This window comes from Salmo salar, chromosome 16 (genome assembly GCF_965601325.2).
Source record: "Salmo salar chromosome 16, fSalSal1, whole genome shotgun sequence".
NCBI lineage: Eukaryota > Metazoa > Chordata > Actinopteri > Salmoniformes > Salmonidae > Salmo > Salmo salar.
In genome coordinates, this window is record NC_138306.1 from 88,581,378 (window position 1) to 88,607,998 (window position 26,621).

Consider the following 26,621-nt stretch of genomic DNA (forward strand, 5'->3'; position numbering starts at 1 on the left):
GTTAGAGGGCTGGAGGGTTAGAGGGCTGGAGGAAGGGAGGGCTGGAGGAAGGGAGGGCTGGAGGAAGGGAGGGCTGGAGGAAGGGAGGGTAGGAGGGTTAGAGGGCAGGAGGAGGGGAGGGTAGGAGGGTTAGAGGGCTGGATTAGAGGCTTGGAGGAAGGGAGGGTAGGAGGGTTAGAGGGCTGGATTAGAGGCCTGGAGGAAGGGAGGGTAGGAGGGTTAGAGGGCTGGATTAGAGGGCTGGAGGAAGGGAGGGTAGGAGGGTTAGAGGGCTGGATTAGAGGGCTGGAGGAAGGGAGGGTAGGTGGGTTAGAGGGCTGGATTAGAGGGCTGGAGGAAGGGATGGTAGGAGGGTTAGAGGGCTGGATTAGAGGGCTGGAGGAAGGGAGGGTAGGAGGGTTAGAGGGCTGGATTAGAGGGCTGGAGGAAGGGAGGGTAGGAGGGTTAGAGGGCTGGATTAGAGGGCTGGAGAAAAGGAGGGTAGGAGGGTTAGAGGGCTGGAGGAGGGGAGGGCTGAAACCCCAGGGCAATAACCAGGGCTGGAGGGTTAGAGGGTGGAGGAGGGGAGGACTGAAACCCCAGGGCAATAACCAGGGCTGGAGGGTTAGAGGGTGGAGGAGGGGAGGACTGAAACCCCAGGGCAATAACCAGGGCTGGAGGGTTAGAGGGTGGAGGAGGGGAGGACTGAAGCCCCAGGGCAATAACCAGGGCTGGAGGGTTAGAGGGTGGAGGAGGGGAGGACTGAAACCCCAGGGCAATAACCAGGGCTGGAGGGTTAGAGGGTGGAGGAGGGGAGGACTGAAGCCCCAGGGCAATAACCAGGGCTGGAGGGTTAGAGGGTGGAGGAGGGGAGGACTGAAGCCCCAGGGCAATAACCAGGGCTGGAGGGTTAGAGGGTGGAGGAGGGGAGGACTAAAGCCCCAGGGCAATAACCAGGGCTGGAGGGTTAGAGGGCTGGAGCCCCAGAGGGCTGGAGGAGGGGTGGGCTGGAGGGTTTGAGGACTGGAGCTCCAGGGTTATAACCAGGGCTGCAGGAGGAGAGGACTGGAGCTCCAGGGTTATAACCAGGGCTGGAGGAGGAGAGGACTGGAGCTCCAGGGTTATAACCAGGGCTGGATGAGGAGAGGACTGGAGCTCCAGGGTTATAACCAGGGCTGGAGGAGGAGAGGACTGGAGCTCCAGGGTTATAACCAGGGCTGGAGGAGGAGAGGACTGGAGCTCCAGGGTTATAACCAGGGCTGGAGGAGGAGAGGACTGGAGCTCCAGGGTTATAACCAGGGCTGGAGGAGGAGAGGACTGGAGCTCCAGGGTTATAACCAGGGCTGGAGGAGGAGAGGACTGGAGCTCCAGGGTTATAACCAGGGCTGGAGGAGGAGAGGACTGGAGCTCCAGGGTTATAACCAGGGCTGGAGGAGGAGAGGACTGGAGCTCCAGGGTTATAACCAGGGCTGGAGGAGGAGAGGACTGGAGCTCCAGGGTTATAACCAGGGCTGGAGGAGGAGAGGACTGGAGCTCCAGGGTTATAACCAGGGCTGGAGGAGGAGAGGACTGGAGCTCCAGGGTTATAACCAGGGCTGGAGGAGGAGAGGACTGGAGCTCCAGGGTTATAACCAGGGCTGGAGGAGGAGAGGACTGGAGCTCCAGGGTTATAACCAGGGCTGGAGGAGGAGAGGACTGGAGCTCCAGGGTTATAACCAGGGCTGGAGGAGGAGAGGACTGGAGCTCCAGGGTTATAACCAGGGCTGGAGGAGGAGAGGACTGGAGCTCCAGGGTTATAACCAGGGCTGGAGGAGGAGAGGACTGGAGCTCCAGGGTTATAACCAGGGCTGGATGAGGAGAGGACTGGAGCTTCAGGGTTATAACCAGGGCTGGAGGGTTAGAGGACTGGAGCTCCAGGGTTATAACCAGGGCTGGAGGAGGAGAGGACTGGAGCTCCAGGGTTATAACCAGGGCTGGAGGAGGAGAGGACTGGAGCTCCAGGGTTATAACCAGGGCTGGAGGAGGAGAGGACTGGAGCTCCAGGGTTATAACCAGGGCTGGAGGAGGAGAGGACTGGAGCTCCAGGGTTATAACCAGGGCTGGAGGAGGAGAGGACTGGAGCTCCAGGGTTATAACCAGGGCTGGAGGAGGAGAGGACTGGAGCTCCAGGGTTATAACCAGGGCTGGAGGAGGAGAGGACTGGAGCTCCAGGGTTATAACCAGGGCTGGAGGAGGAGAGGACTGGAGCTCCAGGGTTATAACCAGGGCTGGAGGAGGAGAGGACTGGAGCTCCAGGGTTATAACCAGGGCTATAGGAGGAGAGGACTGGAGCTCCAGGGTTATAACCAGGGCTGGATGAGGAGAGGACTGGGGGGATGGACGGTTAGAGGACTGGGGGGATGGACGGTTAGAGGACTGGGGGGATGGACGGTTAGAGGACTGGGGGGATGGACGCTTAGAGGACTGGGGGGATGGACGGTTAGAGGACTGGGGGGATGGACGGTTAGAGGACTGGGGGGATGGACGGTTAGAGGACTGGGGGGATGGACGGTTAGAGGACTGGGGGGGATGGACGGTTAGAGGACTGGGGGGGATGGACGGTAGGCTCTGTGTCAGATGGACCAGTAGGTCTAGTGTTGAGGACCCCTCCCTCCCCACTGGGGCAGGATAAGACTGGAGTGTTAATCAGCCCCCCTCCCTTGTTACTCCTCATCACCCCTAAACCCTCTCTCATTCTCACCAACAAACCAACCCCCTCCCTTGTTACCCCTCATCACCCCTAAACCCTCTCTCATTCTCACCAACAAACCAACCCCCTCCCTTGTTACCCCTCATCACCCCTAAACCCTCTCTCATTCTCACCAACAAACCAACCCCCTCCCTTGTTACCCCTCATCACCCCTAAACCCTCTCTCATTCTCACCAACAAACCAACCCCCTCCCTTGTTACCCCTCATCACCCCTAAACCCTCTCTCATTCTCACCAACAAACCAACCCCCTCCCTTGTTACCCCTCATCACCCCTAAACCCTCTCTCATTCTCACCAACAAACCAACCCTCCTCCCTTGTTACCCCTCATCACCCCTAAACCCTCTCTCATTCTCACCAACAAACCAACCCTCCTCCCTTGTTACCCCTCATCACCCCTAAACCCTCTCTCATTCTCACCAACAAACCAACCCCCCTCCCTTGTTACCCCTCATCACCCCTAAACCCTCTCTCATTCTCACCAACAAACCAACCCTCCTCCCTTGTTACCCCTCATCACCCCTAAACCCTCTCTCATTCTCACCAACAAACCAACCCCCTCCCTTGTTACCCCTCATCACCCCTAAACCCTCTCTCATTCTCACCAACAAACCAACCCTCCTCCCTTGTTACCCCTCATCACCCCTAAACCCTCTCTCATTCTCACCAACAAACCAACCCTCCTCCCTTGTTACCCCTCATCACCCCTAAACCCTCTCTCATTCTCACCAACAAACCAACCCCCTCCCTTGTTACCCCTCATCACCCCTAAACCCTCTCTCATTCTCACCAACAAACCAACCCTCCTCCCTTGTTACCCCTCATCACCCCTAAACCCTCTCTCATTCTCACCAACAAACCAACCCTCCTCCCTTGTTACCCCTCATCACCCCTAAACCCTCTCTCATTCTCACCAACAAACCAACCCCCCTCCCTTGTTACCCCTCATCACCCCTAAACCCTCTCTCATTCTCACCAACAAACCAACCCCCCTCCATTGTTACCCCTCATCACCCCTAAACCCTCTCTCATTCTCACCAACAAACCAACCCTCCTCCCTTGTTACCCCTCATCACCCCTAAACCCTCTCTCATTCTCACCAACAAACCAACCCCCTCCCTTCTTACCCCTCATCACCCCTAAACCCTCTCTCATTCTCACCAACAAACCAACCCTCCTCCCTTGTTACCCCTCATCACCCCTAAACCCTCTCTCATTCTCACCAACAAACCAACCCTCCTCCCTTGTTACCCCTCATCACCCCTAAACCCTCTCTCATTCTCACCAACAAACCAACCCCCTCCCTTGTTACCCCTCATCACCCCTAAACCCTCTCTCATTCTCACCAACAAACCAACCCCCTCCCTTGTTACCCCTCATCACCCCTAAACCCTCTCTCATTCTCACCAACAAACCAACCCTCCTCCCTTGTTACCCCTCATCACCCCTAAACCCTCTCTCATTCTCACCAACAAACCAACCCCCCTCCCTTGTTACCCCTCATCACCCCTAAACCCTCTCTCATTCTCACCAACAAACCAACCCTCCTCCCTTGTTACCCCTCATCACCCCTAAACCCTCTCTCATTCTCACCAACAAACCAACCCCCTCCCTTGTTACCCCTCATCACCCCTAAACCCTCTCTCATTCTCACCAACAAACCAACCCCCTCCCTTGTTACCCCTCATCACCCCTAAACCCTCTCTCATTCTCACCAACAAACCAACCCTCCTCCCTTGTTACCCCTCATCACCCCTAAACCCTCTCTCATTCTCACCAACAAACCAACCCTCCTCCCTTGTTACCCCTCATCACCCCTAAACCCTCTCTCATTCTCACCAACAAACCAACCTCCTCCCTTGTTACCCCTCATCACCCCTAAACCCTCTCTCATTCTCACCAACAAACCAACCCTCCTCCCTTGTTACCCCTCATCACCCCTAAACCCTCTCTCATTCTCACCAACAAACCAACCCCCTCCCTTGTTACCCCTCATCACCCCTAAACCCTCTCTCATTCTCACCAACAAACCAACCCCCCTCCCTTGTTACCCCTCATCACCCCTAAACCCTCTCTCATTCTCACCAACAAACCAACCCCCTCCCTTGTTACCCCTCATCACCCCTAAACCCTCTCTCATTCTCACCAACAAACCAACCCCCCTCCCTTCTTACCCCTCATCACCCCTAAACCCTCTCTCATTCTCACCAACAAACCAACCCTCCTCCCTTGTTACCCCTCATCACCCCTAAACCCTCTCTCATTCTCACCAACAAACCAACCCCCTCCCTTGTTACCCCTCATCACCCCTAAACCCTCTCTCATTCTCACCAACAAACCAACCCTCCTCCCTTGTTACCCCTCATCACCCCTAAACCCTCTCTCATTCTCACCAACAAACCAACCCTCCTCCCTTGTTACCCCTCATCACCCCTAAACCCTCTCTCATTCTCACCAACAAACCAACCCTCCTCCCTTGTTACCCCTCATCACCCCTAAACCCTCTCTCATTCTCACCAACAAACCAACCCTCCTCCCTTGTTACCCCTCATCACCCCTAAACCCTCTCTCATTCTCACCAACAAACCAACCCCCCTCCATTGTTACCCCTCATCACCCCTAAACCCTCTCTCATTCTCACCAACAAACCAACCCTCCTCCCTTGTTACCCCTCATCACCCCTAAACCCTCTCTCATTCTCACCAACAAACCAACCCTCCTCCCTTGTTACCCCTCATCACCCCTAAACCCTCTCTCATTCTCACCAACAAACCAACCCTCCTCCCTTGTTACCCCTCATCACCCCTAAACCCTCTCTCATTCTCACCAACAAACCAACCTCCCTCATCCTTAACCTTTGCACCTAAACTGTCCCTAAAAGCTTCCCCCCCTCTCATTCTGAACGGCGCTGCCCGTGCGCCCACAGACGCCGTAATGGGACAGAGACAACATTGTGATCTCGTAACATCTCTGTGAAACCCTGAACAAAACAGATGGATACAAAGTCTCTCGTTCCATTTGTGTTAAAAACAACATGCTTTATTGACGGGACCTTCCTTTGCCAAAACAAAGTCATGTATAATGTCTCCATAGCAGAAAGACAAATGTTTTAAATGCTTTTTCTTTTCTCTCAGTGAAAATAATACTGACGTGATGAGCTGAATATGACTAACGCACAGACAGTCAACACACTGGACACTCTCTCAGCGCGTACCGTAGTGTACCGTACCGTACCTCACCGTAGGTCCGTACCGTACCTCACCGTACCGTACCTCACCGTACCGTAGTGTACCTCACCGTACCGTACCTCACCGTACCGTAGTGTACCGTACCGTAGTGTACCGTACCTCACCGTACCGTACCTCACCGTACCGTACCTCACCGTACCTCACCGTACCGTAGTGTACCGTACCGTACCTCACCGTACCGTAGTGTACCGTACCATAGTGTACCGTACCTCACCGTACCGTAGTGTACCGTACCTCACCGTAGTGTACCGTACCTCACTGTAGCGTAGTGTACCGTACCGTACCGTGTTCGTTGTGTAGGAAGTTCAGAGGAGAAATGGACGTCTCTCTCTCTTCCATAGTCTCAGTCTTCTCCTGTCGTTACACGTCAACACTGAACAGAATGTTTTTATTACTTCCCCCAGATGTGAGTGCAATTGTCTAAGAACATGTGGCATAACAAGTGTAACTTAGACATACCTCCCAAATAGCACCCTATTCCCTACATAGTGCAAAGTTAAGGTGCCATTTGGGAGACAGACGAGGTGCAGCCCAAAATCTCAGGAACATTTCCAGAGAATGAAGGAGAACTCCTATTACCTGCTGTGTTAGAGGAATCATGTCTGTTACTGAGATGGTCCGTGTGTGTGTGTGTGTGTGTGTGGGGTAGCTAGTAGACGTGTCTCAGTCTGGTCTGATGAAAGTACTATAACATTCACTTCACTGGGCTGGCTAGCAGTAACCCATGACGACTAACCAAAACAACACTAACAACTGAAACTGTTTAAAAACAGAACTGGGGCATGTTGACAAGCATTTCACTACACCTGCAATAACATCTGATAAACACCTGTATGTGACCAATAACATGAGATTTGATTTAAACTGCTGCTGTAGACGGAATACGATTCATAGATTCAACTATGAACTATATACAGTGTTGTAGACTGAATATGATTCATAGATTCAACTATGAACTATATACAGTGTTGTAGACTGAATATGATTCATAGATTCAACTATGAACTATATACAGTGTTGTAGACTGAATATGATTCATAGATTCAACTATGAACTATATACAGTGTTGTAGACTGAATATGATTCATAGATTCAACTATGAACTATATACAGTGTTGTAGACTGAATACGATTCAACTATGAACTATATACAGTGTTGTAGACTGAATATGATTCATAGATTCAACTATGATCTATATACAGTGTTGTAGACTGAATATGATTCATAGATTCAACTATGAACTATATACAGTGTTGTAGACTGAATACGATTCAACTATGAACTATATACAGTGTTGTAGACTGAATATGATTCATAGATTCAACTATGAACTATATACAGTGTTGTAGACTGAATATGATTCATAGATTCAACTATGAACTATATACAGTGTTGTAGACTGAATATGATTCATAGATTCAACTATGAACTATATACAGTGTTGTAGACTGAATATGATTCATAGATTCAACTATGAACTATATACAGTGTTGTAGACTGAATACGATTCATAGATTCAACTTCCTGTGCGTTGCTTGTGAAAATCAAAGAAGTGCCAGACCAACAGTCTGGTCTCTGGTGATGTGAGCAGTTACACCCCAAACAAACCAACTCAGATCAAACGGAAAGCTTGGAGACATGGCGCATCCCAAATGGACAAACCTGTTCCCTATATAGTGCACTACTTTTCACCAGTACTATATAGGGAATAGGGTACAGTTTGGGACGCGGCCTAGAAATCTGAGGACCTCGTACACATTTCAAATACTTCTTCCTCTCTCTCATGATTATAAATGTCATTGTGTCTTTTTTATATTGTATTCATTATTCTAAAATGGTATATCTATACATGAATCCTATGGTTCCAGTATGTTCCAACTGTAGCAATAGTATTTCTGCTGGTGTTGAGCTTTAAAGCATGCTGCTCTGTTGGTCGGTCCGGTTCTATCTGAATACCACAGTGGATCTGAACTGGGCCTGTATTCCTAAAGCGTCTCAGAGTAGTAGTGCTGATCTAGGATCAGGTCCTCTCTGTTCATGTGATCTCACTCATTATTATCTAAATGGCTAAACTGATCCCAGATCAGCACTAGGATCTGGTCCTCTCTGGTATTCATTATTATCTAAAAGGCTAAACTGATCCCAGATCAGCACTAGGATCTGGTCCTCTCTGGTATTCATTATTATCTAAAAGGCCAAACTGATCCCAGATCAGCACTAGGATCTGGTCCTCTCTGGTATTCATTATTATCTAAAAGGCCAAACTGATCCCAGATCAGCACTAGGATCTGGTCCTCTCTTGTATTCATTATTATCTAAAAGGCCAAACTGATCCCAGGTTAGCACTCCTACTCTCAAAAGCTTTGTGGATACAGACCCTGAACCTCACATATTAACAACAAAACTGACCCAACTTTTACACGTTAGATTGAAATGGAAGCAGAACATTACACTGGCGTTGGATTGGATGACGACCACATCCCTCACCTCTGATTCGATGATAAGAAACTCAATGATAATAATAAAACAGTTGTTGTTGTTCTTCCGTCCACTCAGCCGCTTAACGCTCAACCAGAAACACATGCAGAACCTCCAAGCTCCTAGTTCATCCATCATGGGCCGGCAGAGAGGACAGTCTTACTACTGTGGGATCAGACCACAGGAGGTTGGTGGCACCTTAATAGGGGAGGATGGGCTCGTGGTAATGTCTGGAGCGGAGTCAGTGGGATGGTTTCCATTCCATTCGCTCCGTTCCAGACATTATTATGAGCCGTCCTCCCCTCAGCAGCCTCCACTGGATCAAATATCACACCCTTCTGTCGGTCTGCAGAGAGCAAACCGGCCATCCCTCTCTGCCCTTCTGTTTGCTCTCCCTGGTCGTTCTTTAGTAAGGAGGGGGCGGGGCCGGGTGGGGGGGTGGGACCAGAGCACCAGTTCTAGAATCTATAAACACACCCACTGATCTGATGGTGGCTGGTGTATGGTACTGTAGTCGCTGGCCGATCACTTTGATCCAGCCAGCCAATGGGAGCAGAGCTCATAGCTCCGCGACGATCCTACCCCCTGCTGACAGCCCGCCTCCCGGAGTGACTCAGTCCCAAAACAAAGAAAAAGATAACTTCCTCTTCCTGTTGTTGTTTTCCTTCTCTCCGATTGGCTGTCATGTCGCTCCCCAGCCCCTGATTGGCAGCTCAGTCTCACAAACTTGGACAGTCTTGTAGAAGTCTCTTTTTGGCTGGTGTGTATAAAATCCTCAGCCCCTGCTGGGAACTGGGTATGACCTATATGGTTTTACGCTTGCTCCCTGTCACGATTGGCCGGGCAAATTCCACAAAGTCGTCTATGAGGACGGGCCAAGCTCCTGAGTGGGCAGAAAAGGGTCACATGATTAGCTGCATAGTTAGTGATTGGCAGAAATGTTTTGATAGTGATTGCACTGTATGGTAGAAGTCCCAATCCCTAACTGCTGACTCCAGGTCAGATCTTAGTTATACGCCTAGTGGTTATGGATATGGGGGTAGAGGAATCCTGGATCTGAGGTCAGGGTGGGCAGGGTGTATGTTTTATTGGTCCTACAGAAATATTTGGCTGCGTTTCAAATGGCACCCTAATCCATATCTAGTGCACTATGGTGCCTGGTCAAAAGTAGAGCACAGGAAAAGGTGCCATTTGGGACCCATCCTTAATAGGTGGTTATATCTCACCTTCCTCGTCGTAGTTGGACATGTCGTCTGCGATCATGTTACCAAAGTCCAGTAGCAGGTTCCACGTGTCTTTGGGGATCGACCGCTTATGATGCTCCTGCATTAATCACACAGATAGATGACATCAGAGATTATGATGCTCCTGCATTAATCACACAGATAGATGACATCAGAGATTATGATGCTCCTGCATTAATCACACAGACAGATGACATCAGAGATTATGATGCTCCTGCATTAATCACACAGACAGATGAGATCAGAGATTATGATGCTCCTGCATTAATCACACAGACAGATGACATCAGAGATTATGATGCTCCTGCATTAATCACACAGACAGATGACAGAGATTATGATGCTCCTGCATTAATCACACAGACAGATGATATCAGAGATTATGATGCTCCTGCATTAATCACACAGACAGATGACATCAGAGATTATGATGCTCCTGCATTAATCACACAGACAGATGACATCAGAGATTATGATGCTCCTGCATTAATCACACAGACAGATGACATCAGAGATTATGATGCTCCTGCATTAATCACACAGACAGATGACAGAGATTATCATGCTCCTGCATTAATCACACAGACAGATGACATCAGAGATTATGATGCTCCTGCATTAATCACACAGACCGATGACATCAGAGATTATGATGCTCCTGCATTAATCACACAGACCGATGACATCAGAGATTATGATGCTCCTGCATTAATCACACAGACAGATGACAGAGATTATGATGCTCCAGCATTAATCACACAGACAGATGACATCAGAGATTATGATGCTCCTGCATTAATCACACAGACAGATGACATCAGAGATTATGATGCTCCTGCATTAATCACACAGATAGATGACATCAGAGATTATGATGCTCCTGCATTAATCACACAGATAGATGACATCAGAGATTATGATGCTCCTGCATTAATCACACAGACAGATGACATCAGCGATTATGATGCTCTTGCATTAATCACACAGATAGATGACATCAGAGATTATGATGCTCCTGCATTAATCACACAGACAGATGACATCAGAGATTATGATGCTCCTGCATTAATCACACAGATAGATGACATCAGAGATTATGATGCTCCTGCATTAATCACACAGACAGATGACATCAGAGATTATGATGCTCCTGAATTAATCACACAGACAGATGACATCAGAGATTATGATGCTCCTGCATTAATCACACAGATAGATGACATCAGAGATTATGATGCTCCTGCATTAATCACACAGATAGATGACATCAGAGATTATGATGCTCCTGCATTAATCACACAGACCGATGACAGAGATTATGATGCTCCTGCATTAACCACACAGACAGATGACAGAGATTATGATGCTCCTGCATTAATCACACAGACAGATGACATCAGAGATTATGATGCTCCTGCATTAATCACACAGACCGATGACATCAGAGATTATGATGCTCCTGCATTAATCACACAGACAGATGACAGAGATTATGATGCTCCTGTATTAATCACACAGACAGATGACATCAGAGATTATGATGCTCCTGCATTAATCACACAGACAGATGACATCAGAGATTATGATGCTCCTGCATTAATCACACAGACAGATGACATCAGAGATTATGATGCTCCTGCATTAATCACACAGACAGATGACAGAGATTATGATGCTCCTGCATTAATCACACAGACAGATGACATCAGAGATTATGATGCTCCTGCATTAATCACACAGACAGATGACATCAGCGATTATGATGCTCTTGCATTAATCACACAGATAGATGACATCAGAGATTATGATGCTCCTGCATTAATCACACAGACAGATGACATCAGAGATTATGATGCTCCTGCATTAATCACACAGACAGATGACATCAGAGATTATGATGCTCCTGAATTAATCACACAGACAGATGACATCAGAGATTATGATGCTCCTGCATTAATCACACAGATAGATGACATCAGAGATTATGATGCTCCTGCATTAATCACACAGATAGATGACATCAGAGATTATGATGCTCCTGCATTAATCACACAGACCGATGACAGAGATTATGATGCTCTTGCATTAACCACACAGACAGATGACAGAGATTATGATGCTCCTGCATTAATCACACAGACAGATGACATCAGAGATTATGATGCTCCTGCATTAATCACACAGACCGATGACATCAGAGATTATGATGCTCCTGCATTAATCACACAGACAGATGACAGAGATTATGATGCTCCTGTATTAATCACACAGACAGATGACATCAGAGATTATGATGCTCCTGCATTAATCACACAGACAGATGACATCAGAGATTATGATGCTCCTGCATTAATCACACAGACAGATGACATCAGAGATTATGATGCTCCTGCATTAATCACACAGATAGATGACATCAGAGATTATGATGCTCCTGCATTAATCACACAGATAGATGACATCAGAGATTATGATGCTCCTGCATTAATCACACAGATAGATGACATCAGAGATTATGATGCTCCTGCATTAATCACACAGACAGATGACATCAGAGATTATGATGCTCTTGCATTAATCACACAGATAGATGACATCAGAGATTATGATGCTCCTGCATTAATCACACAGACAGATGACATCAGAGATTATGATGCTCCTGCATTAATCACACAGATAGATGACATCAGAGATTATGATGCTCCTGCATTAATCACACAGACCGATGACATCAGAGATTAGGATGCTCCTGAATTAATCACACAGACAGATGACATCAGAGATTATGATGCTCCTGCATTAATCACACAGATAGATGACATCAGAGATTATGATGCTCCTGCATTAATCACACAGACCGATGACATCAGAGATTATGATGCTCCTGCATTAATCACACAGACAGATGATATCAGAGATTATGATGCTCTTGCATTAATCACACAGATAGATGACATCAGAGATTATGATGCTCCTGCATTAATCACACAGACAGATGACATCAGAGATTATGATGCTCCTGCATTAATCACACAGATAGATGACATCACCAGAGACTATGGATACATGGAGGAAACCCCTAGACTCTGTCCAGAGTAGTATATTATTTAGGGAACAGCCATTAATACAGACTGGCATCCACTCCACTCACCAATAGAAACCTGTTCCAGAGGTCCAGGAACTTGAATCGACCTGTTAGAACCAGGTTCCAGTAGGCTACAGCCATCTCCAGATCTGATACAGAGAGAAGAGGGGTTAGTAACACCATCAGTAGACTACAGGTCTGATACAGAGAGAAGAGGGGTTAGTAACACCATCAGTAGGCTACAGCCATCTCCAGGTCTGATACAGAGAGTAGAGGGGTTAGTAACACCATCAGTAGACTACAGGTCTGATACAGAGAGAAGAGGGGTTAGTAACACCATCAGTAGACTACAGTCATGTCCAGGTCTGATACAGAGAGTAGAGGGGTTAGTAACACCATCAGTAGACTACAGTCATCTCCAGATCTGATACAGAGAGAAGAGGGGTTAGTAACACCATCAGTAGACTACAGTCATCTCCAGGTCTGATACAGAGAGTAGAGGGGTTAGTAACACCATCAGTAGACTACAGGTCTGATACAGAGAGAAGAGGGGTTAGTAACACCATCAGTAGACTACAGTCATCTCCAGGTCTGATACAGAGAGTAGAGGGGTTAGTAACACCATCAGTAGACTACAGACTACAGGTCTGATACAGAGAGTAGAGGGGTTAGTAACACCATCAGTAGACTACAGACTACAGGTCTGATACAGAGAGAAGAGGGGTTAGTAACACCATCAGTAGACTACAGGTCTGATACAGAGAGAAGAGGGGTTAGTAACACCATCAGTAGACTACAGACTACAGGTCTGATACAGAGAGTAGAGGGGTTAGTAACACCATCAGTAGACTACAGTCATCTCCAGGTCTGATACAGAGAGAAGAGGGGTTAGTAACACCATCAGTAGACTACAGTCATCTCCAGGTCTGATACAGAGAGTAGAGGGGTTAGTAACACCATCAGTAGACTACAGACTACAGGTCTGATACAGAGAGTAGAGGGGTTAGTAACACCATCAGTAGACTACAGGTCTGATACAGAGAGTAGAGGGGTTAGTAACACCATCAGTAGACTACAGTCATCTCCAGGTCTGATACAGAGAGAAGAGGGGTTAGTAACACCATCAGTAGACTACAGTCATGTCCAGGTCTGATACAGAGAGTAGAGGGGTTAGTAACACCATCAGTAGACTACAGGTCTGATACAGAGAGTAGAGGGGTTAGTAACACCATCAGTAGACTACAGTCATGTCCAGGTCTGATACAGAGAGTAGAGGGGTTAGTAACACCATCAGTAGACTACAGTCATCTCCAGGTCTGATACAGAGAGTAGAGGGGTTAGTAACACCATCAGTAGACTACAGTCATGTCCAGGTCTGATACAGAGAGTAGAGGGGTTAGTAACACCATCAGTAGACTACAGTCATCTCCAGGTCTGATACAGAGAGAAGAGGGGTTAGTAACACCATCAGTAGACTACAGACTACAGGTCTGATACAGAGAGTAGAGGGGTTAGTAACACCATCAGTAGACTACAGACTACAGGTCTGATACAGAGAGTAGAGGGGTTAGTAACACCATCAGTAGACTACAGTCATCTCCAGATCTGATACAGAGAGTAGAGGGGTTAGTAACACCATCAGTAGACTACAGTCATCTCCAGGTCTGATACAGAGAGTAGAGGGGTTAGTAACACCATCAGTAGACTACAGACTACAGGTCTGATACAGAGAGAAGAGGGGTTAGTAACACCATCAGTAGACTACAGTCATCTCCAGGTCTGATACAGAGAGAAGAGGGGTTAGTAACACCATCAGTAGACTACAGTCATCTCCAGGTCTGATACAGAGAGAAGAGGGGTTAGTAACACCATCAGTAGACTACAGTCATCTCCAGGTCTGATACAGAGAGAAGAGGGGTTAGTAACACCATCAGTAGACTACAGTCATCTCCAGGTCTGATACAGAGAGTAGAGGGGTTAGTAACACCATCAGTAGACTACAGACTACAGGTCTGATACAGAGAGAAGAGGGGTTAGTAACACCATCAGTAGACTACAGTCATCTCCAGGTCTGATACAGAGAGAAGAGGGGTTAGTAACACCATCAGTAGACTACAGTCATCTCCAGGTCTGATACAGAGAGTAGAGGGGTTAGTAACACCATCAGTAGACTACAGTCATCTCCAGGTCTGATACAGAGAGAAGAGGGGTTAGTAACACCATCAGTAGACTACAGTCATCTCCAGGTCTGATACAGAGAGTAGAGGGGTTAGTAACACCATCAGTAGACTACAGACTACAGGTCTGATACAGAGAGTAGAGGGGTTAGTAACACCATCAGTAGACTACAGACTACAGGTCTGATACAGAGAGTAGAGGGGTTAGTAACACCATCAGTAGACTACAGTCATCTCCAGGTCTGATACAGAGAGTAGAGGGGTTAGTAACACCATCAGTAGACTACAGACTACAGGTCTGATACAGAGAGAAGAGGGGTTAGTAACACCATCAGTAGACTACAGTCATCTCCAGGTCTGATACAGAGAGAAGAGGGGTTAGTAACACCATCAGTAGACTACAGACTACAGGTCTGATACAGAGAGTAGAGGGGTTAGTAACACCATCAGTAGACTACAGTCATCTCCAGGTCTGATACAGAGAGAAGAGGGGTTAGTAACACCATCAGTAGACTACAGTCATCTCCAGGTCTGATACAGAGAGTAGAGGGGTTAGTAACACCATCAGTAGACTACAGACTACAGGTCTGATACAGAGAGAAGAGGGGTTAGTAACACCATCAGTAGACTACAGCCATCTCCAGGTCTGATACAGAGAGTAGAGGGGTTAGTAACACCATCAGTAGACTACAGTCATCTCCAGGTCTGATACAGAGAGTAGAGGGGTTAGTAACACCATCAGTAGACTACAGTCATCTCCAGGTCTGATACAGAGAGTAGAGGGGTTAGTAACACCATCAGTAGACTACAGTCATCTCCAGGTCTGATACAGAGAGTAGAGGGGTTAGTAACACCATCAGTAGACTACAGGTCTGATACAGAGAGTAGAGGGGTTAGTAACACCATCAGTAGACTACAGGCTACAGGTCTGATACAGAGAGAAGAGGGGTTAGTAACACCATCAGTAGACTACAGTCATCTCCAGGTCTGATACAGAGAGTAGAGGGGTTAGTAACACCATCAGTAGACTACAGGTCTGATACAGAGAGAAGAGGGGTTAGTAACACCATCAGTAGACTACAGGTCTGATACAGAGAGTAGAGGGGTTAGTAACACCATCAGTAGACTACAGTCATCTCCAGGTCTGATACAGAGAGAAGAGGGGTTAGTAACACCATCAGTAGACTACAGTCATCTCCAGGTCTGATACAGAGAGAAGAGGGGTTAGTAACACCATCAGTAGACTACAGTCATCTCCAGGTCTGATACAGAGAGAAGAGGGGTTAGTAACACCATCAGTAGACTACAGTCATCTCCAGGTCTGATACAGAGAGTAGAGGGGTTAGTAACACCATCAGTAGACTACAGTCATCTCCAGGTCTGATACAGAGAGTAGAGGGGTTAGTAACACCATCAGTAGACTACAGACTACAGGTCTGATACAGAGAGTAGAGGGGTTAGTAACACCATCAGTAGACTACAGACTACAGGTCTGATACAGAGAGTAGAGGGGTTAGTAACACCATCAGTAGACTACAGACTACAGGTCTGATACAGAGAGTAGAGGGGTTAGTAACACCATCAGTAGACTACAGTCATGTCCAGGTCTGATACAGAGAGTAGAGGGGTTAGTAACACCATCAGTAGACTACAGTCATCTCCAGGTCTGATACAGAGAGTAGAGGGGTTAGTAACACCATCAGTAGACTACAGTCATGTCCAGGTCTGATACAGAGAGTAGAGGGGTTAGTAACACCATCAGTAGTCTACAGACTACAGGTCTGATACAGAGAGTAGAGGGGTTAGTAACACCATCAGTAGACTACAGTCATGTCCAGGTCTGATACAGAGAGAAGAGGGGTTAGTAACACCATCAGTAGACTACAGGTCTGATACAGAGAGAAGAGGGGTTAGTAACACCATCAGTAGACTACAGACTACAGGTCTGATACAGAGAGTAGAGGGGTTAGTAACACCATCAGTAGACTACAGGTCTGATACAGAGAGTAGAGGGGTTAGTAACACCATCAGTAGACTACAGGTCTGATACAGAGAGTAGAGGGGTTAGTAACACCATCAGTAGACTACAGTCATCTCCAGGTCTGATACAGAGAGTAGAGGGGTTAGTAACACCATCAGTAGACTACAGTCATCTCCAGGTCTGATACAGAGAGAAGAGGGGTTAGTAACACCATCAGTAGACTACAGTCATGTCCAGGTCTGATACAGAGAGTAGAGGGGTTAGTAACACCATCAGTAGACTACAGTCATCTCCAGGTCTGATACAGAGAGTAGAGGGGTTAGTAACACCATCAGTAGACTACAGGTCTGATACAGAGAGAAGAGGGGTTAGTAACACCATCAGTAGACTACAGTCATGTCCAGGTCTGATACAGAGAGTAGAGGGGTTAGTAACACCATCAGTAGACTACAGTCATCTCCAGGTCTGATACAGAGAGTAGAGGGGTTAGTAACACCATCAGTAGACTACAGTCATGTCCAGGTCTGATACAGAGAGTAGAGGGGTTAGTAACACCATCAGTAGACTACAGACTACAGGTCTGATACAGAGAGTAGAGGGGTTAGTAACACCATCAGTAGACTACAGTCATCTCCAGGTCTGATACAGAGAGTAGAGGGGTTAGTAACACCATCAGTAGACTACAGGTCTGATACAGAGAGTAGAGGGGTTAGTAACACCATCAGTAGACTACAGTCATCTCCAGGTCTGATACAGAGAGTAGAGGGGTTAGTAACACCATCAGTAGACTACAGACTACAGGTCTGATACAGAGAGTAGAGGGGTTAGTAACACCATCAGTAGACTACAGTCATCTCCAGGTCTGATACAGAGAGTAGAGGGGTTAGTAACACCATCAGTAGACTACAGTCATCTCCAGGTCTGATACAGAGAGTAGAGGGGTTAGTAACACCATCAGTAGACTACAGGTCTGATACAGAGAGTAGAGGGGTTAGTAACACCATCAGTAGACTACAGTCATCTCCAGGTCTGATACAGAGAGAAGAGGGTTTAGTAACACCATCAGTAGACTACAGGTCTGATACAGAGAGTAGAGGGGTTAGTAACACCATCAGTAGGCTACAGACTACAGGTCTGATACAGAGAGTAGAGGGGTTAGTAACACCATCAGTAGACTACAGGTCTGATACAGAGAGTAGAGGGGTTAGTAACACCATCAGTAGACTACAGTCATGTCCAGGTCTGATACAGAGAGTAGAGGGGTTAGTAACACCATCAGTAGACTACAGTCATCTCCAGGTCTGATACAGAGAGTAGAGGGGTTAGTAACACCATCAGTAGACTACAGGTCTGATACAGAGAGAAGAGGGGTTAGTAACACCATCAGTAGACTACAGGTCTGATACAGAGAGTAGAGGGGTTAGTAACACCATCAGTAGACTACAGGTCTGATACAGAGAGTAGAGGGGTTAGTAACACCATCAGTAGACTACAGTCATCTCCAGGTCTGATACAGAGAGTAGAGGGGTTAGTAACACCATCAGTAGACTACAGTCATCTCCAGGTCTGATACAGAGAGAAGAGGGGTTAGTAACACCATCAGTAGACTACAGTCATGTCCAGGTCTGATACAGAGAGTAGAGGGGTTAGTAACACCATCAGTAGACTACAGTCATCTCCAGGTCTGATACAGAGAGTAGAGGGGTTAGTAACACCATCAGTAGACTACAGGTCTGATACAGAGAGAAGAGGGGTTAGTAACACCATCAGTAGACTACAGTCATGTCCAGGTCTGATACAGAGAGTAGAGGGGTTAGTAACACCATCAGTAGACTACAGTCATCTCCAGGTCTGATACAGAGAGTAGAGGGGTTAGTAACACCATCAGTAGACTACAGTCATGTCCAGGTCTGATACAGAGAGTAGAGGGGTTAGTAACACCATCAGTAGACTACAGACTACAGGTCTGATACAGAGAGTAGAGGGGTTAGTAACACCATCAGTAGACTACAGTCATCTCCAGGTCTGATACAGAGAGTAGAGGGGTTAGTAACACCATCAGTAGACTACAGGTCTGATACAGAGAGTAGAGGGGTTAGTAACACCATCAGTAGACTACAGTCATCTCCAGGTCTGATACAGAGAGTAGAGGGGTTAGTAACACCATCAGTAGACTACAGACTACAGGTCTGATACAGAGAGTAGAGGGGTTAGTAACACCATCAGTAGACTACAGTCATCTCCAGGTCTGATACAGAGAGTAGAGGGGTTAGTAACACCATCAGTAGACTACAGGTCTGATACAGAGAGAAGAGGGGTTAGTAACACCATCAGTAGACTACAGGTCTGATACAGAGAGTAGAGGGGTTAGTAACACCATCAGTAGACTACAGTCATGTCCAGGTCTGATACAGAGAGTAGAGGGGTTAGTAACACCATCAGTAGACTACAGGTCTGATACAGAGAGAAGAGGGGTTAGTAACACCATCAGTAGACTACAGGTCTGATACAGAGAGTAGAGGGGTTAGTAACACCATCAGTAGACTACAGTCATGTCCAGGTCTGATACAGAGAGTAGAGGGGTTAGTAACACCATCAGTAGACTACAGACTACAGGTCTGATACAGAGAGTAGAGGGGTTAGTAACACCATCAGTAGACTACAGGTCTGATACAGAGAGTAGAGGGGTTAGTAACACCATCAGTAGACTACAGTCATGTCCAGGTCTGATACAGAGAGTAGAGGGGTTAGTAACACCATCAGTAGACTACAGTCATCTCCAGGTCTGATACAGAGAGTAGAGGGGTTAGTAACACCATCAGTAGACTACAGACTACAGGTCTGATACAGAGAGTAGAGGGGTTAGTAACACCATCAGTAGACTACAGGTCTGATACAGAGAGAAGAGGGGTTAGTAACACCATCAGTAGACTACAGGTCTGATACAGAGAGTAGAGGGGTTAGTAACACCATCAGTAGACTACAGTCATGTCCAGGTCTGATACAGAGAGTAGAGGGGTTAGTAACACCATCAGTAGACTACAGGTCTGATACAGAGAGAAGAGGGGTTAGTAACACCATCAGTAGACTACAGGTCTGATACAGAGAGTAGAGGGGTTAGTAACACCATCAGTAGACTACAGTCATGTCCAGGTCTGATACAGAGAGTAGAGGGGTTAGTAACACCATCAGTAGACTACAGGTCTGATACAGAGAGTAGAGGGGTTAGTAACACCATCAGTAGACTACAGTCATGTCCAGGTCTGATACAGAGAGTAGAGGGGTTAGTAACACCATCAGTAGACTACAGTCATCTCCAGGTCTGATACAGAGAGTAGAGGGGTTAGTAACACCATCAGTAGACTACAGGTCTGATACAGAGAGAAGAGGGGTTAGTAACACCATCAGTAGACTACAGTCATCTCCAGGTCTGATACAGAGAGTAGAGGGGTTAGTAACACCATCAGTAGACTACAGGTCTGATACAGAGAGAAGAGGGGTTAGTAACACCATCAGTAGACTACAGTCATCTCCAGGTCTGATACAGAGAGTAGAGGGGTTAGTAACACCATCAGTAGACTACAGGTCTGATACAGAGAGAAGAGGGGTTAGTAACACCATCAGTAGACTACAGTCATCTCCAGGTCTGATACAGAGAGAAGAGGGGTTAGTAACACCATCAGTAGACTACAGGTCTGATACAGAGAGAAGAGGGGTTAGTAACACCATCAGTAGACTACAGGTCTGATACAGAGAGAAGAGGGGTTAGTAACACCATCAGTAGACTACAGACTACAGGTCTGATACAGAGAGAAGAGGGGTTAGTAACACCATCAGTAGACTACAGGTCTGATACAGAGAGAAGAGGGGTTAGTAACACCATCAGTAGACTACAGGTCTGATACAGAGAGAAGAGGGGTTAGTAACACCATCAGTAGACTACAGGTCTGATACAGAGAGAAGAGGGGTTAGTAACACCATCAGTAGACTACAGGTCTGATACAGAGAGAAGAGGGGTTAGTAACACCATCAGTAGACTACAGGTCTGATACAGAGAGAAGAGGGGTTAGTAACACCATCAGTAGACTACAGGTCTGATACAGAGAGAAGAGGGGTTAGTAACACCATCAGTAGACTACAGTCATCTCCAGGTCTGATACAGAGAGAAGAGGGGTTAGTAACACCATCAGTAGACTACAGTCATGTCCAGGTCTGATACAGAGAGTAGAGGGGTTAGTAACACCATCAGTAGACTACAGGTCTGATACAGAGAGTAGAGGGGTTAGTAACACCATCAGTAGACTACAGGTCTGATACAGAGAGTAGAGGGGTTAGTAACACCATCAGTAGACTACAGGTCTGATACAGAGAGAAGAGGGGTTAGTAACACCATCAGTAGACTACAGGTCTGATACAGAGAGAAGAGGGGTTAGTAACACCATCAGTAGACTACAGGTCTGATACAGAGAGAAGAGGGGTTAGTAACACCATCAGTAGACTACAGGTCTGATACAGAGAGAAGAGGGGTTAGTAACACCATCAGTAGACTACAGGTCTGATACAGAGAGTAGAGGGGTTAGTAACACCATCAGTAGACTACAGGTCTGATACAGAGAGAAGAGGGGTTAGTAACACCATCAGTAGACTACAGGTCTGATACAGAGAGTAGAGGGGTTAGTAACACCATCAGTAGACTACAGGTCTGATACAGAGAGTAGAGGGGTTAGTAACACCATCAGTAGACTACAGGTCTGATACAGAGAGAAGAGGGGTTAGTAACACCATCAGTAGACTACAGGTCTGATACAGAGAGAAGAGGGGTTAGTAACACCATCAGTAGACTACAGGTCTGATACAGAGAGAAGAGGGGTTAGTAACACCATCAGTAGACTACAGGTCTGATACAGAGAGAAGAGGGGTTAGTAACACCATCAGTAGACTACAGTCATCTCCAGGTCTGATACAGAGAGTAGAGGGGTTAGTAACACCATCAGTAGACTACAGTCATCTCCAGGTCTGATACAGAGAGAAGAGGGGTTAGTAACACCATCAGTAGACTACAGGTCTGATACAGAGAGAAGAGGGGTTAGTAACACCATCAGTAGACTACAGTCATCTCCAGGTCTGATACAGAGAGTAGAGGGGTTAGTAACACCATCAGTAGACTACAGGTCTGATACAGAGAGTAGAGGGGTTAGTAACACCATCAGTAGACTACAGGTCTGATACAGAGAGTAGAGGGGTTAGTAACACCATCAGTAGACTACAGGTCTGATACAGAGAGTAGAGGGGTTAGTAACACCATCAGTAGACTACAGTCATCTCCAGGTCTGATACAGAGAGTAGAGGGGTTAGTAACACCATCAGTAGACTACAGGTCTGATACAGAGAGAAGAGGGGTTAGTAACACCATCAGTAGACTACAGGTCTGATACAGAGAGTAGAGGGGTTAGTAACACCATCAGTAGACTACAGTCATCTCCAGGTCTGATACAGAGAGAAGAGGGGTTAGTAACACCATCAGTAGACTACAGTCATGTCCAGGTCTGATACAGAGAGAAGAGGGGTTAGTAACACCATCAGTAGACTACAGTCATGTCCAGGTCTGATACAGAGAGTAGAGGGGTTAGTAACACCATCAGTAGACTACAGTCATCTCCAGGTCTGATACAGAGAGTAGAGGGGTTAGTAACACCATCAGTAGACTACAGGTCTGATACAGAGAGAAGAGGGGTTAGTAACACCATCAGTAGACTACAGGTCTGATACAGAGAGTAGAGGGGTTAGTAACACCATCAGTAGACTACAGGTCTGATACAGAGAGTAGAGGGGTTAGTAACACCATCAGTAGACTACAGGTCTGATACAGAGAGAAGAGGGGTTAGTAACACCATCAGTAGACTACAGGTCTGATACAGAGAGAAGAGGGGTTAGTAACACCATCAGTAGACTACAGGTCTGATACAGAGAGTAGAGGGGTTAGTAACACCATCAGTAGACTACAGGTCTGATACAGAGAGAAGAGGGGTTAGTAACACCATCAGTAGACTACAGGTCTGATACAGAGAGTAGAGGGGTTAGTAACACCATCAGTAGACTACAGGTCTGATACAGAGAGTAGAGGGGTTAGTAACACCATCAGTAGACTACAGGTCTGATACAGAGAGTAGAGGGGTTAGTAACACCATCAGTAGACTACAGGTCTGATACAGAGAGTAGAGGGGTTAGTAACACCATCAGTAGACTACAGGTCTGATACAGAGAGTAGAGGGGTTAGTAACACCATCAGTAGACTACAGGTCTGATACAGAGAGAAGAGGGGTTAGTAACACCATCAGTAGACTACAGGTCTGATACAGAGAGTAGAGGGGTTAGTAACACCATCAGTAGACTACAGGTCTGATACAGAGAGTAGAGGGGTTAGTAACACCATCAGTAGACTACAGGTCTGATACAGAGAGTAGAGGGGTTAGTAACACCATCAGTAGACTACAGGTCTGATACAGAGAGTAGAGGGGTTAGTAACACCATCAGTAGACTACAGGTCTGATACAGAGAGTAGAGGGGTTAGTAACACCATCAGTAGACTACAGGTCTGATACAGAGAGTAGAGGGGTTAGTAACACCATCAGTAGACTACAGGTCTGATACAGAGAGAAGAGGGGTTAGTAACACCATCAGTAGACTACAGGTCTGATACAGAGAGAAGAGGGGTTAGTAACACCATCAGTAGACTACAGGTCTGATACAGAGAGAAGAGGGGTTAGTAACACCATCAGTAGACTACAGGTCTGATACAGAGAGAAGAGGGGTTAGTAACACCATCAGTAGACTACAGTCATCTCCAGGTCTGATACAGAGAGTAGAGGGGTTAGTAACACCATCAGTAGACTACAGTCATCTCCAGGTCTGATACAGAGAGAAGAGGGGTTAGTAACACCATCAGTAGACTACAGGTCTGATACAGAGAGAAGAGGGGTTAGTAACACCATCAGTAGACTACAGTCATCTCCAGGTCTGATACAGAGAGTAGAGGGGTTAGTAACACCATCAGTAGACTACAGGTCTGATACAGAGAGTAGAGGGGTTAGTAACACCATCAGTAGACTACAGGTCTGATACAGAGAGTAGAGGGGTTAGTAACACCATCAGTAGACTACAGTCATCTCCAGGTCTGATACAGAGAGTAGAGGGGTTAGTAACACCATCAGTAGACTACAGGTCTGATACAGAGAGAAGAGGGGTTAGTAACACCATCAGTAGACTACAGGTCTGATACAGAGAGTAGAGGGGTTAGTAACACCATCAGTAGACTACAGGTCTGATACAGAGAGAAGAGGGGTTAGTAACACCATCAGTAGACTACAGTCATCTCCAGGTCTGATACAGAGAGAAGAGGGGTTAGTAACACCATCAGTAGACTACAGTCATGTCCAGGTCTGATACAGAGAGAAGAGGGGTTAGTAACACCATCAGTAGACTACAGTCATGTCCAGGTCTGATACAGAGAGTAGAGGGGTTAGTAACACCATCAGTAGACTACAGTCATCTCCAGGTCTGATACAGAGAGTAGAGGGGTTAGTAACACCATCAGTAGACTACAGGTCTGATACAGAGAGAAGAGGGGTTAGTAACACCATCAGTAGACTACAGGTCTGATACAGAGAGTAGAGGGGTTAGTAACACCATCAGTAGACTACAGGTCTGATACAGAGAGTAGAGGGGTTAGTAACACCATCAGTAGACTACAGGTCTGATACAGAGAGTAGAGGGGTTAGTAACACCATCAGTAGACTACAGGTCTGATACAGAGAGTAGAGGGGTTAGTAACACCATCAGTAGACTACAGGTCTGATACAGAGAGTAGAGGGGTTAGTAACACCATCAGTAGACTACAGGTCTGATACAGAGAGAAGAGGGGTTAGTAACACCATCAGTAGACTACAGGTCTGATACAGAGAGTAGAGGGGTTAGTAACACCATCAGTAGACTACAGGTCTGATACAGAGAGTAGAGGGGTTAGTAACACCATCAGTAGACTACAGGTCTGATACAGAGAGTAGAGGGGTTAGTAACACCATCAGTAGACTACAGGTCTGATACAGAGAGTAGAGGGGTTAGTAACACCATCAGTAGACTACAGGTCTGATACAGAGAGTAGAGGGGTTAGTAACACCATCAGTAGACTACAGGTCTGATACAGAGAGAAGAGGGGTTAGTAACACCATCAGTAGACTACAGGTCTGATACAGAGAGAAGAGGGGTTAGTAACACCATCAGTAGACTACAGGTCTGATACAGAGAGAAGAGGGGTTAGTAACACCATCAGTAGACTACAGGTCTGATACAGAGAGAAGAGGGGTTAGTAACACCATCAGTAGACTACAGGTCTGATACAGAGAGTAGAGGGGTTAGTAACACCATCAGTAGACTACAGGTCTGATACAGAGAGAAGAGGGGTTAGTAACACCATCAGTAGACTACAGGTCTGATACAGAGAGTAGAGGGGTTAGTAACACCATCAGTAGACTACAGTCATCTCCAGGTCTGATACAGAGAGTAGAGGGGTTAGTAACACCATCAGTAGACTACAGTCATCTCCAGGTCTGATACAGAGAGAAGAGGGGTTAGTAACACCATCAGTAGACTACAGGTCTGATACAGAGAGAAGAGGGGTTAGTAACACCATCAGTAGACTACAGTCATCTCCAGGTCTGATACAGAGAGTAGAGGGGTTAGTAACACCATCAGTAGACTACAGGTCTGATACAGAGAGTAGAGGGGTTAGTAACACCATCAGTAGACTACAGGTCTGATACAGAGAGTAGAGGGGTTAGTAACACCATCAGTAGACTACAGGTCTGATACAGAGAGTAGAGGGGTTAGTAACACCATCAGTAGACTACAGTCATCTCCAGGTCTGATACAGAGAGTAGAGGGGTTAGTAACACCATCAGTAGACTACAGGTCTGATACAGAGAGAAGAGGGGTTAGTAACACCATCAGTAGACTACAGGTCTGATACAGAGAGTAGAGGGGTTAGTAACACCATCAGTAGACTACAGGTCTGATACAGAGAGAAGAGGGGTTAGTAACACCATCAGTAGACTACAGTCATCTCCAGGTCTGATACAGAGAGAAGAGGGGTTAGTAACACCATCAGTAGACTACAGTCATGTCCAGGTCTGATACAGAGAGAAGAGGGGTTAGTAACACCATCAGTAGACTACAGTCATGTCCAGGTCTGATACAGAGAGTAGAGGGGTTAGTAACACCATCAGTAGACTACAGTCATCTCCAGGTCTGATACAGAGAGTAGAGGGGTTAGTAACACCATCAGTAGACTACAGGTCTGATACAGAGAGAAGAGGGGTTAGTAACACCATCAGTAGACTACAGGTCTGATACAGAGAGTAGAGGGGTTAGTAACACCATCAGTAGACTACAGGTCTGATACAGAGAGTAGAGGGGTTAGTAACACCATCAGTAGACTACAGGTCTGATACAGAGAGAAGAGGGGTTAGTAACACCATCAGTAGACTACAGGTCTGATACAGAGAGAAGAGGGGTTAGTAACACCATCAGTAGACTACAGGTCTGATACAGAGAGTAGAGGGGTTAGTAACACCATCAGTAGACTACAGGTCTGATACAGAGAGAAGAGGGGTTAGTAACACCA

At 46.7% G+C, this 26,621-nt stretch overlaps 1 protein-coding gene across 2 annotated transcripts in view; it reads right to left on the bottom strand.

Moving 5' to 3' along the window:
• Positions 1–5,735: 5,735 nt before the first annotated feature.
• The window catches only part of LOC106594144 (DCN1-like protein 2), a 44,621-nt gene continuing 23,735 nt past the window's right edge, over positions 5,736–26,621 (bottom strand). For both annotated transcript variants that reach the window (XM_045698406.2, XM_045698405.2), the window contains exons 5-7: positions 12,851–12,933; positions 9,682–9,778; positions 5,736–9,338 (exon numbers count right to left, since the gene is read on the bottom strand). In XM_045698406.2, coding sequence (XP_045554362.1) covers positions 9,259–9,338; positions 9,682–9,778; positions 12,851–12,933 — 260 coding nt within the window. In that variant the 3' untranslated portion in view covers positions 5,736–9,258. The remainder of the gene's footprint in view (positions 9,339–9,681; positions 9,779–12,850; positions 12,934–26,621) is intronic.